Here is a 13883-nt window from a genome sequence, read left to right as displayed (position 1 = left end):
GCTACATAAGTGGACCTACAGTTTTAGGTGAGTTCCGTCCTCTTGGGAATGATTGATCAAAAACGTTTTCTCATTGAGTTACAAAAGCATTCCGATGACTGCACTCTAGCAAATTCTGACGTCAACATAGAGAAATAACCCAATTTCTGAGGATATTTACTCCTTGTTTTAAACTATTTTATCTGTGAATTTTAAGGTGAAAATTTATTAAATATTTTTATTTTGTAATGTCAAAATGAGAAAAATGCAAAATATAAGCCGGTAAAGGATTTCCACCAAGAAAAAATTCTGATGTGAAGTTGAAAAAATAATATATTTTTCCAGTAAATATTTCAATAGCACAACAAAATTGAATAATACAATTGTAGTAGTATATAGACTATACAATTATCATTTATATAATTATCATACAGCTTGGAATATTGTAATTATACAGGTTGCCCGTCCAAATTTGAGTTGTTTGAGAACGATGGGTGGTATGGATTATTTCACATCAAAAGGGAAGAAGACAGAAGCCATCAGGATCCTTCCATTCATCTACAAATGGAATGAGTTATTATTGAAAATATAAAAGTTCTCCTTTTTATAATGATAAAATTATATCAACTACAAACTTGTTAGTAATGAAGACACTATTTTTTTGAATAGATGAAATTGTAAATTCTATGGCAGGTCTATACGTAATTTCAAATAACATCAGCAATTTTATGAGAATGAAATTGTACTTTTCTACTGATTTCAAATTTTTGTAAGATATTGATATAGTCTTTCTACAGAGTGTTCTGGAAAAAGGTCACATAAGTCAGGGTGTGATTCCTCACATCAAAAGAAGAAAAAAGTTCCAGTTAACATAGCTCCAAAAATGCTTAGTTAGCAAGTTATACAGAGTGAAAGATTTCGTCTGAATTTTAGTTCCCCTGCTGAAACAAAGCCCTACGGGCATTTGTTGGCTGTTAATTAAGATGTGTAATTTAGCGTACTTTATCTAAAATTAACTGAAAAATTGAATAAAACCGTTTTCAGACCTGTAGCTACAGTAATTTTCAAGATATGTGACGGAATACGCGAAAATTGGTCCTGAAAAACAAGTTCCTCAAGGTTTGAAGCAGATTTACTAGGTTAAATGTAGAATAAACACAACATATTTTTTTACAGAACTTGCAGAAACTTCAATTTTGAAGAGAAAGATGTAAAATGAGTCTATAATAGACCAACACAACCTTTAAAAAAATAATCGTTAATTACATACAAAACGCATGAAAAGAGAGCTTAACAGATTGTGTCACGTGCAGACACGTGACTACACCATCTTGTTAGAAATTAAAATTACCGCTACTATAGTGAGGTCCATATTATAATGAGAGTGGAAAAAGATAGGTAGGAGAACAACGTTGCCGATCCTCTATGGACGGTAGCTGATACAAGTTTATTGATGTAATATCAAAATAAATTTTGTAATAAATTTTTTACTGATGTAAAAAATCAGCTGATAGTTGCAGTGATAGTAGTTTTAATTTTTCTGCTCAAAATTTTCAAGTTTATTTCAATATTATTGAAACTTTCGGATTGTTTAGTGTTATTTCCGGCTCTTATCAACCCTTCGAAATTCAAAATTCATCAGTCATATCTGGAATACGTATTCTCTGAGTGTTAATCTTTGGTGAAAACAGAAATTTTAAACTTAACCTCACTTTGGACTATTTATGTGCCAAAATCAAGGAATTGAAGAAGTTTTGGGCAATTGCCTGTTTCTCTTTCCAAATATCGTGTTTGTGACTGTTCTAATAAATAAATAAATAAATAAAAATATTAACTATTCATTCACGTTTTAAATAATCAATTAGCCTATATTTTACTAAGCAAGAAATTATATTATTCAATAAATTCATAATGAAGATGAAATTTTTTGTTAGTTAATTATTAATTCTACATTGTTAAAAGACGATCTGGCAACAGAGCAAAAGCGAGAAAGAGATAGCGCTATCCGCTTTGTTGAATGATAGACAAGGATAGCAATACCATTGCTAATCAAACACTGCCATTATAACGTGGACCTCACTATATTACAATGCTAGACTTTCTTTCAAGATGGCGGATTTTGGCGTCAGATACTGACTTCCCATTCTATGGTTCAGCGCCACAGATCTGTGATAAATAATCTGTGATCAGGTTTTTTACTGAACGTAAAAAAAACACGATGGAATTAATCAGTGGCGTTGAACGCAACCAATGTTATTTTTATAGTTTTTTCATTCAAATAACATACCTCCTATTTGCTAGCTTGCATGCATCATTTGCTACATAGTTACAACTTAAAGCTGGCCACTGACGAGCATTCCAAACGGCGTGGCGCGGCGCGATGTCACTCCAGCTGGAACGATCCAAATCCGTAAATATTTTGTGGGTCAATTCACGAGCACTCCATTCCATCACTCCAGTAGTTGATGGTTTGTGATCAAGTATGGACGAGGAACTTCTCCTGATTTCAAAAGCTGTGTGTTTGTACGTAAAAAGAAAAAACCCAAACGGAAATGGGTGAAACGTTTATTTTCGAATAGGCGGAATCACACGCATCTGAATTTATTTCAAGATCTTAGTGTCGAACCTTCGGACTGGAAGAATTATTTGCGTATGGATGAAGATACCTACAACCATTTACTTCGTTTGGTAACACCGATGATTACAAAGAAAGATACAGTCATGAGACAGTGCATTACTCCCCATGAGAGGTTGGCTGCAACTCTACGTTTCTTGGCCACCGGGATGAACTATGAAGAGCTGAAGTTCATCACAGCGATATCACCGATGAGCCTCTCATCGAGTTGAGCTTCTTAACTACATCTTTTGTAGCTGTGGGATCAACAGTTTTAAAAAAATCAAGGATCATCTCCAGAGCAGCGTTGCTTTTTACCTTGTCATGGTAACCAGGGTCTGTTATTTTCCACAAACAGGTATGATCCCTGTACATCTCGATCACAGAGATTACAAAATCCCGGTTCGAACTCATGACAACACAACAACACAAGAACAAAACAACAATCAAAACAAGAGCAAAACAGCAATCTATCCTTCCAAGTCAACGGTCTGACACGCACTGAGACAGGACAACCCACAGGTTTCCACATTCACGGTCGTTCCGTCGTTCCAGCATGCCATCGAGATTCCCCATTCACGAGGAGTTGGAGTGACGTAGGTTTGGCGTGGCGCGATGGATTTTCAACCGGTTGGAATTCCATCGAGCCTCGTCGCTCCACCAAAATACGAGCGCGATTCACCATTCACGTCGTTCCAATGGCACGCTACCGTGCCATTTGGCTTGTTGGAACGCTCGTCAGTGGCCAGCTTAACAAGGCCTGGATGAGAATAGTTTAAGAAATTGAATTAGTGGAAGAATTTGATTTACTTGTATCTCAAGAGTAGTCAGCATGTCAATGCGGTGATATTTTTGAACAGTGAATATTTCAGAAATATAAATTCGAAAATCTGATTTATAAAAGTATTTAAGAACTGAACAATTTGTGAAGTAATGAACTACAAGACTTATCCTATTTCGGACTATGTGTACCCTTATCTAAATTTGGGAGAGGAATAGCACAAGGTCGCCTTGTTTTTCCTCTCCCTATCATTTTGATGATACATTTATTGTATGATTAAAAAAGAATAAAAAATATATAATAAGAAAAACTTGGAGAAAAGCTGAATTTGAGCAAATGCCATAATGCTTCATCTATGTTTCATAACTTAATAAACTCTATAAAAGTTATAAAATCAGAAGTATTGAATAATTAAGGTTTATTATTGAATGAATAATTTTATCAGTAATAGCGCATGATTGACCGTACTTGAAGTGACATGAAAGCAATGACAATGTAAATTCATAAAAGATTCAGATTATTGCTGAATGAGCCGTTTCACACTCATAGATCATAAACCAACTGAATTGGTGAGGTTACTAGTTGTAACAGCATAATCTTACTATATTTTATTAGTTATCAACTTCAAAAATTAATAAATTTGTGGATAACTCACATTAGTTCTCAATTTTTCATTTTGGGTAACAAGTGATCCATTATTCATCTTTATTCGGCAGCAACAGCAATCTTTTTCGCTTTCTTTGGTTCAGACACTGGAAATAAAAGAACTAAAACGTTAAATAAGTTGATTTACATCTAAAAATATTCACAATAAATTAATGAATACAGTTGAAAATACATATGTATTATTTATACTCGTATGTTAATTAATTCAATTGTATACTAGGATTCAAATTATTTGCCTTTTTTCAATTTCCTCATGCTTCAAATAATCAGTAATAATAAATTATTTGACTTGATGTAGAAAATGAATAAGATAAACTTTTTCAATGCAATTTTAGCAAGAAGTTTCACTGTTTCTACTTTCTACACATAAATATAAATTTACAATGGTTTTTGCACGTGACAGTTCAACAATTTGATTAATTGTATTATATTGAACAAATACCTGATTAATTGCTGTACTCATCGTTTAAACAAATCATGAGGGTTTGGTGATAAATGCGTTGATTTACAAGCTAATTTACAAATAACAATTTCACAAGGGTCGCTTTGCACTGCACAGGGTCAGTCTGGTGAAATTATAATTGCGAATCAAACAAAGAATAAAACTGGACACTTCTGCCTTTTCTGCCTTAAACTAGACTTTGAACCTACCCACTAAATTAAAAAACAAAAATAAAATAGCTGACAACATGGATAAAAAATAATCTACAATCATTTCCTTCTATCATTTCATTTTATAGACTGGATTGATTCTTCAAGTACACAACAATATAATGCCAAGTCTTGCGTACTAACACAACGTTGATTCAAAAACAAAACTAAATCTGAAGAGAGAATAAATTGATTGGAGTGGATGAGAGTTGATTAGTATCTTTAATCGATTGAATCGCACTCTAAAATAGTGGTTTTGAAAAATATCGTCTGAAATATAATCTCATAGTGTAAGAAAATCCAAATATTTAATAAAATATTTCTTTCAAAACGGAGAAGAGTTTTGAGGAAATCGAAGATTAGAAACGTTGAATAATTTGTCAAAAGCAGATAATGTAAACATAGCATTCTACTGGTTTTCCAATGGAGATAGAAATGTTGTCAATCATGTTCGCGTTGTGTTGTGACATTCACCAAATTTTTAAATTTCGATCGATGTCCTGATGCCTGTACAAAGATTTACGCTCTAATCTATATACAACTAAGAAGACACATAATATAAGAGCTATAACGTTCACATGAACATGAACAGAATAGCTATTAATGTATTATGGGCGTAAAGCCATAGAGAAACAATAGCATAAGTAGATATCCCATGGTATGTTATAGGGCGTTTATGTCACAATTTTCAATGTTAACTCAAGCCGATAGTCCACGTAGTTCTTTCCCGTGAAGCTGTGTGACGCTGGTAGTCTCTCATATTGTGCCGTTCATACCCTCTCACCCGGCCAAAACAGTAAGAATCGACAATAATTGGCTTGAGTTAACAGACAAATTTGCGACATAAACGCCCTATACCATGGGATATCTACTTACGCTATTGATTTTCTATGGTAAAACGTGACTTACTGCTTGAGCAAAACAGTTATCGCGCTGCACGATAATTTTGCGAAAGCATTAAAGAAGTAATACACTCGAATAACTTACTTTTTTTCTACAACTGTTGTATGGGACTAAAAAAACATTAAAAAAAATTATACATAATAAATTGTCGCCATTCATGAGCTTGAATGACTATACCGAGTGATTCAAAAAGGACTTTAAAACTTCATTCATATAAATATTATTAAACAAGATACAGAGCTGGTTTTGTTGTTGTTATAAAGGAAAACGCTTCAAGCTTTTTTACCTTAAACTAACGATATTCTATGTGACTTCCGTTAGTTACCCTACCGACATCCTATCGATAGTCGATTTCTTCCCACAAATCAGTGGATTGGCCGTAATGCGCCAATTACATGGCCCCTCGTTCCCCAGACCTAACACCGCTGGAATTCTTCTTGTTGGATTTCATAAAAGATAAGGTGTACGTACCCCCTTTGCCAGCCACTCTACCTGAACTTAGAGCAACGATTTGCGCTGCTGTTGAGCAAGTTACACCTGAAATGCTAGTGCGAGTCTGGGAAGAAATCGACTATCGATGGGATGTCTGCAGGATAACCAACGGAAGTTACATAGAACGTCTTAAGTTTAAGGTAGAAAACTTGAAGTGTTTTCCTTTAAAACAATGCCAAAATCAGCTCTGTACCTTGTTTAATAAGATTTATATGAATTTTCAAAGTTGTAAAGTAATTTTTGAATCACCTGGTATTATATAATGGCTAGAACCAGGATTCAATTAGCTGAGTGTAGACAAAAAGTCATCATTACTTAATTTTAACGAGCGGTAAAATGAACTTGCGCAGCGAGCATAAAATAGATTATCGGTTACCTACCCAAAAATCAGCTATTTTGAAATGAGTTTTCAGTACGTAAAGAAGTCTTTTACGAGCAGTTGTAGAAAAAAATGTTTTCCATAATATTGAAAACGTTTCTGCTCACAAGTAAGTTACGTTTTGAAGTTCATTCGATTATGATGAAAACAACAAAGCTGTGGTCTACTTTTCATGAACAGTAGTTGCTATGGATATTAAATCATGATTGTAAAAAACAATCAAAATTTCTATTTACCTTTCTCTCTTTCAGGTTCTTCAGTGGGGACATCAGGGAGAACAAGTTCTTCTTCTTCTTTTTCTTCCTCGGCTTTGACATTGTTTTCGATTTGTTCGTCCGTGGGCAATTGGCTTTTGTTTTGTTGGTCAGCAATCAGTTGGGCGAACTCCTCCTCTACAGCCTCATCATCCTCAGCGGTCATCGCTCCACTCAGCAGATCGTCTATCTCTTTCTGCTTCTCGATGCCCTCTCTTGTTTCATCCAATATTTTCTCCACTTCTTCAATGTTTATCATATCGTTCACTTTCTTCAGCGCATCGTTTCCTACTTTCAATCCTTCCACGACCTGCAATCAAGATAATATTATAATTCTATCGATATAAGTATGCATGGTTGAAAAAGCTTAAAATTAGGTGATGAAAGTCAATAGGGGTATTCACAATGTTGGAGTTAGCTGGCTAAGTCGAGCTATTCGCTAACTCCTGCTATTTGCTAAGTCTGTGTTAACTCAATGCTATAGTACTACGTTAGAAAGAAAAGCAGGTTTGAGTCCGCTAACTCTGTTAAAACGGCGGCCATGTTTGTTTATAACCTTACCTTTTCAAACCAACCTCTTCTCCTCACTCAAATTTGTTGTTGTTTCACAAATTATCCGCTTGGAGCGCTATTGCAGTTAGCTTATAGCAGTTGGTTTTAGATGGGGCGTTCACAATCCAGAGTTAGCAAATACTATACTGTAGTACTTTAGCTGGCTAAAACAACATTGTAAATACCCCTAATGTTTTCTTGTATCTGAACCATCTATTTCAGTAGTGTAGTTGAAAAACCGTTAATGTAAAAAATTTAGTTCATGATTAGTTAACACTGTACTCTAAAATAATCGAGCGAACGATTTATTAGGTAGTAGAATGAAAAATATTCACCTGTATTGATGAGTTTCACTTTGAACGGTCGAAATTGGTTGAATGGGAGGCAATGATGTTATTTTTTGAAAAGAATGCAGCCAATTAAAATTGTGTGTACATCAAATTATGAACTCTACTTAACCTCTGTACTGTTTTTTTTTTTAAATCAAAGTTAAATACAGTTTTGGGCGAATGCCTGTTGTTTGCACCTGAATTGTATCTAATGTCTATGAATAAATAAATAAATAAATTTTCAAGTGAATCTCACTATAGAATATATTTTGCTATTGGAACGCATAATTACTGACATGGAAATTTATTGACGAAACAGTATTGCGGGATGTTTTTGATAAATTTGAATTTGATAGATGTAAGGGTCTATTAAGCGTAATAATCCCATAATTTTCAGGAAAAACTTATATAAAAACAGGATAAAACTTATAAAACTTCCCATAAAAACAGGAAAACTTGATCTGTTATACTGATCTGAATCAATTAGTTCGCTACCAGCACACTTAGATTACGTTAATTAGAATTTTGGAATAATTTTATTGTAAAAAATTTGAAGAAGTGGAAAATCATTACACTGTTAAATGGTGAGTTAAATACTGATAATCAAAGTGGAATTTCATTATAAGTGTTTCAGAAGTTGTGTCAAACATTTTAGGGTATTGTTCCTGGATGATGGGAGACTACAAATGTCGTATTTGAAGTGTCCAAAACTCAGCGGTTATCCTTATAGCTGCCATTTTGTTTTTTTTACTCAAGAATTTTTATCACAAGAACGAAATGTTGTATTGATCTGAAATTTGGATGAATATTTATGCTATGAAAAGTCAACTTAAAAAAATAAAATAAAAAATTTTCGATGTAAATTTTCAAAATGGGGGCCTAAATTTTAAATTTTTGATGGCATATTCCACGAAATCGTTCACTTTACAGAAAATTTACAAGAGACAAAAACGTTAGAAAATTTTATCAAGATTTCAAGGATACCTTATTTATTAAGATTCGTCAAAGAATAACAGAGAAATTAATTCTTTTCGTACTGCATGCATGACCACTTTTCACCATTTAAACATCAATATGAATTTTTCAATAAATTATAATATTATTGTATTCAAGATGAAGCTTTGAAACTCGGTATGGCTCCATATGGCCATACAGCTGATTTTACAATGTTTATCAGATGATCTTGTTTGTCTTGTACATGCATGTAGTACAAAAATAATCAATTGTTATTCTTTGTTAGTCTCTGTTATTCTTTGACGAATCTTAATAAATAAGGTATCCTTGAAATCTTGATAAAATTTGCTAACGTTTTTGTCTCTAGTAAATTTTCTGTAAAGTGATAACCGCTGAGTTTTGGACACTTCAAATACGACATTTGTAGTCTCCTATCATACAGGAACAATACCCTAACATGTTCGACACTACTTCTGAAACACCCTGTATAGGTACACTAACTTTTACACTATCAACAGGAGGAATAGTATTGTCTTGGCAGTGAGCTGTAGAAGTTACTCAATCTTTATACTTTTTTCCAACAAAACAAAACAAGAACCTAACAACTGTGACAAGAATTTTTATGCTTCACAATATCATGGTGTTGATAGAATAATAAATAATTTTTGGATCACATACCAATTTATTACTTTATAAAGTTATGCTACTGTGATAAAAAACCAGCTCAATAACAAAAGTCTTTAGCAAGACCCAAAATTGTATAGATTTTCCCAATAAAATGCTTGTTTGATTGATTTATATGAGAGTGTTTTAAATGAAAATCGTTTGATGAAAACTATTGAATTTTTTTATAAAAATGTTGAAGGAATGTAAAATAAATGTAAGACAAAGCACAAATGCTTTATGATGAAAGCACAAATCATGATGAAAAAATATCTATCGAAATAGTTATTTGTGGAGCAAATGTTTGAATAAAGTGGTGGAATAGATGAAATAGAATAAAAAACAATTTTTTCTTCCCAAAAGTTTAAAATCGAAACTTCACCTATAGCCTATGAGTAAATCTTGATTACCTGGGTTTCGATTTGAGCAAACTCCAGGTCGTGAACCAATGTTTCCAAGTTTTCAAGCTGGCCATCAGTTCTGCTTAGCAGTTGTTCTTGGTATCTCTTCTTCTTCAGTAATAATTTGGCACGACTGAAAATATAAACAATAGTCTGTTAAAATACTTATAAACTATACTTGTATGTTTTCTATTATGAATCGAACACAACATAGAATAACAAAAAATAAGTTAGAGTGGTCTCCTGAAACCGGACAAGCAGAAAAACACAATAAATACTGTAGTGAAATTGTAGATTCTTAAACCAAGGAGATTGGAGTGCATTGCAACTGACAATAATATACTATTATCATTATATACTATCAATAATAACTATTAATCAAATATTAGATAGATCTCAAGATTTATTATTTTTTATTATAATGTATATTTGGACTGTAAATTTTTGTGATTTTCAGAAAAGTGTTTGCATAACCTCATTTGAAAATTTTTAATCAAAATTAGGGGGAGAAACAGTTTTGTGTTTATCCTGTTGATTTTCTCCCAATCATTAATTTGATATTATGATTGTGGAATGAAATAAATAAAATCAAAAAATGATATGCAGTTTTTCTTCTTTCTCAACAATTCTTATTATCTTAGTTCATAGTTACTACTACACTTGTGTATATTTTATACTTACTTATATTGTAGTTTTGGATTTATTTGCCTTGATGAAATTTAGTCTGATAAACAATAAGGCTATGTTGTTTGAAGATTAATTAATCATTATTTGAATAGGTCTGATATTTGGTCAATTGTTTAGTTATTTAGTTTAATTGTAAGTTCCAAAATTCAATAGCTATTCATACACATCCAGTATTATTGAGGCTATACTGTATTCTATAGAAAGCAGAGAACGCCTTCTGCCAGAGAATCGGTAACGCTGTTCTCCTATCTTTATCCACTGCCATTATAACTTGGACCTTGCAACTGTACATTTGTTTCATTATTGTAAAATGCAATAATAATACTTACTCTCTCTTCCCTTCATTGAGTAGTTTCTTAGCCAAGAGACGTTCATTTTCCAAAGTTCTCTCTATTCTCTGTTGATATTGTTTCAGTTTATCACGCTGCTGTTTCATTTGCTGATGAAAAAAATATAATGTGCAGTTTAAATATTTATACTTGTGTACAGAATACTCAATACCAATATTTTTTTGCCCATTGGTATCAAGTAAAACAATATTGGGTTATTTAAATAAGAGTAATCTTAGAGAAGAATTTTACTTTCATTAGAATAAAGTAACCTATTATCGGATTCAATTTTTTTTAATATAATTATATTCAATATATTAGATTAAGATTATTAATTGAAAGATGGAGTTAGGATAGAAACTTGAGATTAAAAATTATAAGATTCAATCAATTCAAGACGAATTATGACCGACTTAAGTAAAGATAGAAGAGTAGGACTAATAGGATATTTATTTCATTGATAAAAGACTAATACAATAGGATTGAAATTTAGATTTCCATTTATACCCCGCTTTTCAGCGCCTCTATTTGATATGAATTGTGTTTCTTATCTTCATTTATGCTTTGATTCCAAAAAAGTATCTAATTTTAAAGCATTAACATTGTAAAAATAGATAATTTTATTAAAAAAAGTTACATAAGTTTGGACTAATAATTGGTTAGGTTGGATCAAACCGAAGACGTTTCTAATGATTTTTCTAGTAGGTAGGCTAACTGATGCAGGTATCAGCAACACCTAAAAAGGTGTCATCTTATCAAGCTTAATCGATAACATTGGATGATTATTTTGAGTTGTAAATTATTCTGACTTGTCAAATTTTCACCCCTGTGGCAAAAGTGGCAAGTTGACACTTTTTTATAAAGTTTGAGATTATGAAATACATTTTGATCTGGAACGGTAAGTAATTAAAAATTTACGTATGTAAACGTAAAATACCTTACGCAATAATAGCTAGAAACAGTAGCCTATCATAGAAAAATAGGCTACTGAGTTACCAGTGAATGTTAATGAAAAAAATAGTCAGGTAAGTTATTTTCTAGTTGCTTGAAGAAACTAGAAGAATGGAAGTAAAACTAATATTTCAGGCTACCGTACCTACACAATTTAGATTACTAAACATATAGTAATTTAGTACCTATAAAATTTTTTTCCAATGTCCAAGTCTATTTGCATCATCTTGAACTTGTATATTATTAGCCAGAATTGATTATAACTAAAATGTTAAATTACTTGATAGAAATATAAACAAGGAAAATATCAACACAAAAACTAACCAAAACAGCCCTGTCGTGATTTGTCACTCTGCTCACTTTCTTCTTTCCAAATATATTTCCCATATTTCATTCTACTTTGCCACAACTTCATAGTCGTAATAAACACATTTTATAAATTTTTACAGCCTTTACTATAGAAATCGGTATAATTTTTATGGAAAAAATTGAAGATAAGTAGTAGTGAAATGGGTTGATAACCTTATTTTCGACTCAAATCTGAATGACGTGTATGACGTAATCTTTTCATTGCCCAGCTGATCAGTTATCTGGTCACCGCCTTCTATAGTATTCGACGCGCGAAAAATCAAAAAGAGCGCTAATACGCTTTTGTGCAACCGGCCCAATGAATAAATTAATGTATTCAGGAATGTATTCTATATAGGTTCATTAGTTATACATTTGTTTTATTATAATAGGAACTATTAAACAGATTTACACGAATGAATATGACCAGTGGTGTATCCAGGAGGCTGGATATGGGATGTATCCCCCCCCCCACGAAATGGAACCTGATTTTTTTCTGGCTGGAACGTGGTTTGCTTGGAACCAAGAGATGTAAGCATGCTTGCATCCTTCTTCACTCAGGTGATGGGCCATTTCTGTGAGTAGTATTTTTTTCTCCACCAGAATACAGCATCTGTTACTTAGTTCACTTAAATCCTTTTGCCACCAAATAAATATATGTTTCTCTTCGCATTTTGCTATTTATCATATTATTAGAAAATGTCACTTACATCCCTCTGGTTCTAAGTGCCTCAATTAACATCTAGAGCCATATTTTTGTTAGATTATACTATGTAAGTCAAGAAATATAGAAGGGATGAGAGAATAGCAATGATAATAATAATGAGCTATTTTCTTATAGACAGTGAGTGGTCTAGTGCGTAGGGACTAGATAGCAGCAGGGGATAGAGAAACTACAGATAGCATTTCAAAGTTAGTTCACATTTTTACCATATATTATTATGAAGAACTTCAATATAGCTTATAGTTGATTATAGTTCATTAAGTTCCATGCATATTCTTAAACAAAGCTCCAGCAGCTTCTTCTAGAGAGTACCTCCGAAAATTCTACAGTAGGCAGGAGGGACTCATCCCCCTAATATTTGAAAAAAATATTCACCCACCCCAAATCAATGTAATTTTGAACACGCAAGTGAAAATTATGTGAATTGGAAAAAATTGTTAATCAAGTTAAAACCAAGCCTGGACACATCCCCCTAATATTTTTAATAAAATTTTTCATCCCCCCCCCCCCTAAAACGATGTAATTTTCGACTCAAATCTGAATGACGTGTATGACGTAATCTTTTCATTGCCCAGCTGATCAGTTATCTGGTCACCGCCTTCTATAGTATTCGACGCGCGAAAAATCAAAAAGAGCGCTAATACGCTTTAGTGCAACCGGTACAATGAATAAATTAATGTATTCAGGAATGTATTCTATATAGGTTCATTAGTTATACATTTGTTTTATTATAATAGGAACTATTAAACAGATTTACACGAATGACCAGTGGCGTATCCAGGGGGGTGGAAATAGCAGCTTCTCTTTGTCTCAGAAAAAGAGTAACGGCCAGCAACAGTCACAGTTATAACATAGTTATTCAAAAGTATTCTTTGAGTATCTATAGTGAGGTCCACGTTATAATGGTAGTGTACGATTTGCAATGGTGCTGCTATCCTTGTCTATCGTTCAACAAATGTGAAAGAGTTAGGGGTTAGGTCCTATTTAGGTTATATTTGATGTTTTATTAGGATAGGTTAGGTTTTTGCTTTGAAATTGCAATATGCTAGAAGGGGCTAGGGTCTAGGTAGAGTTATGATTTTTCATGTTTCAAAGGTAAAAGGATAGGTTAGGGGGTTAGGATTTTGCTTTGAACCACATGTTTGTGAACATGTTCATGAAATGAACCACATTTTTGTGAACATGTTCATGAAATGAACCACATGTTTATGTTTTGTTCTAAAGAT

General features: G+C 32.8%; 1 protein-coding gene across 1 annotated transcript; it reads right to left on the bottom strand.

The window, feature by feature from the left end:
- Nucleotides 1-294: 294 nt before the first annotated feature.
- Nucleotides 295-12164, bottom strand: LOC111050911 (charged multivesicular body protein 6). Its single transcript, XM_022337290.2, has 6 exons — nt 11910-12164; nt 10635-10744; nt 9628-9751; nt 6702-7029; nt 4030-4126; nt 295-537 (listed from the first exon to the last, which is right to left on the bottom strand). The coding sequence occupies exons 1-5, from the start codon at nt 11970-11972 to the stop codon at nt 4080-4082; spliced, it is 672 nt and encodes a 223-aa protein (XP_022192982.2). The 5' UTR covers nt 11973-12164; the 3' UTR covers nt 295-537; nt 4030-4079.
- Nucleotides 12165-13883: the final 1719 nt, after the last annotated feature.

This window comes from Nilaparvata lugens, chromosome 10 (assembly GCF_014356525.2).
Source record: "Nilaparvata lugens isolate BPH chromosome 10, ASM1435652v1, whole genome shotgun sequence".
In the NCBI taxonomy this organism is placed as follows: domain Eukaryota; kingdom Metazoa; phylum Arthropoda; class Insecta; order Hemiptera; family Delphacidae; genus Nilaparvata; species Nilaparvata lugens.
This window is presented reverse-complemented; position numbering and strand designations above follow the sequence as displayed.

Bases quoted from the DNA above. Each gene is read 5' to 3' on its own strand.
- LOC111050911 (XM_022337290.2), bottom strand. From the start codon at position 11,972: ATGGGAAATATATTTGGAAAGAAGAAAGTGAGCAGAGTGACAAATCAC. The intron at 9,752-10,634 runs GTAAGTATTATT...TTATATTTTCAG, and splicing joins CTCAATGAAGGGAAGAGAGA to TCGTGCCAAATTATTACTGA. The intron at 7,030-9,627 runs GTAATCAAGATT...TCTTGATTGCAG, and splicing joins TTGCTCAAATCGAAACCCAG to GTCGTGGAAGGATTGAAAGT.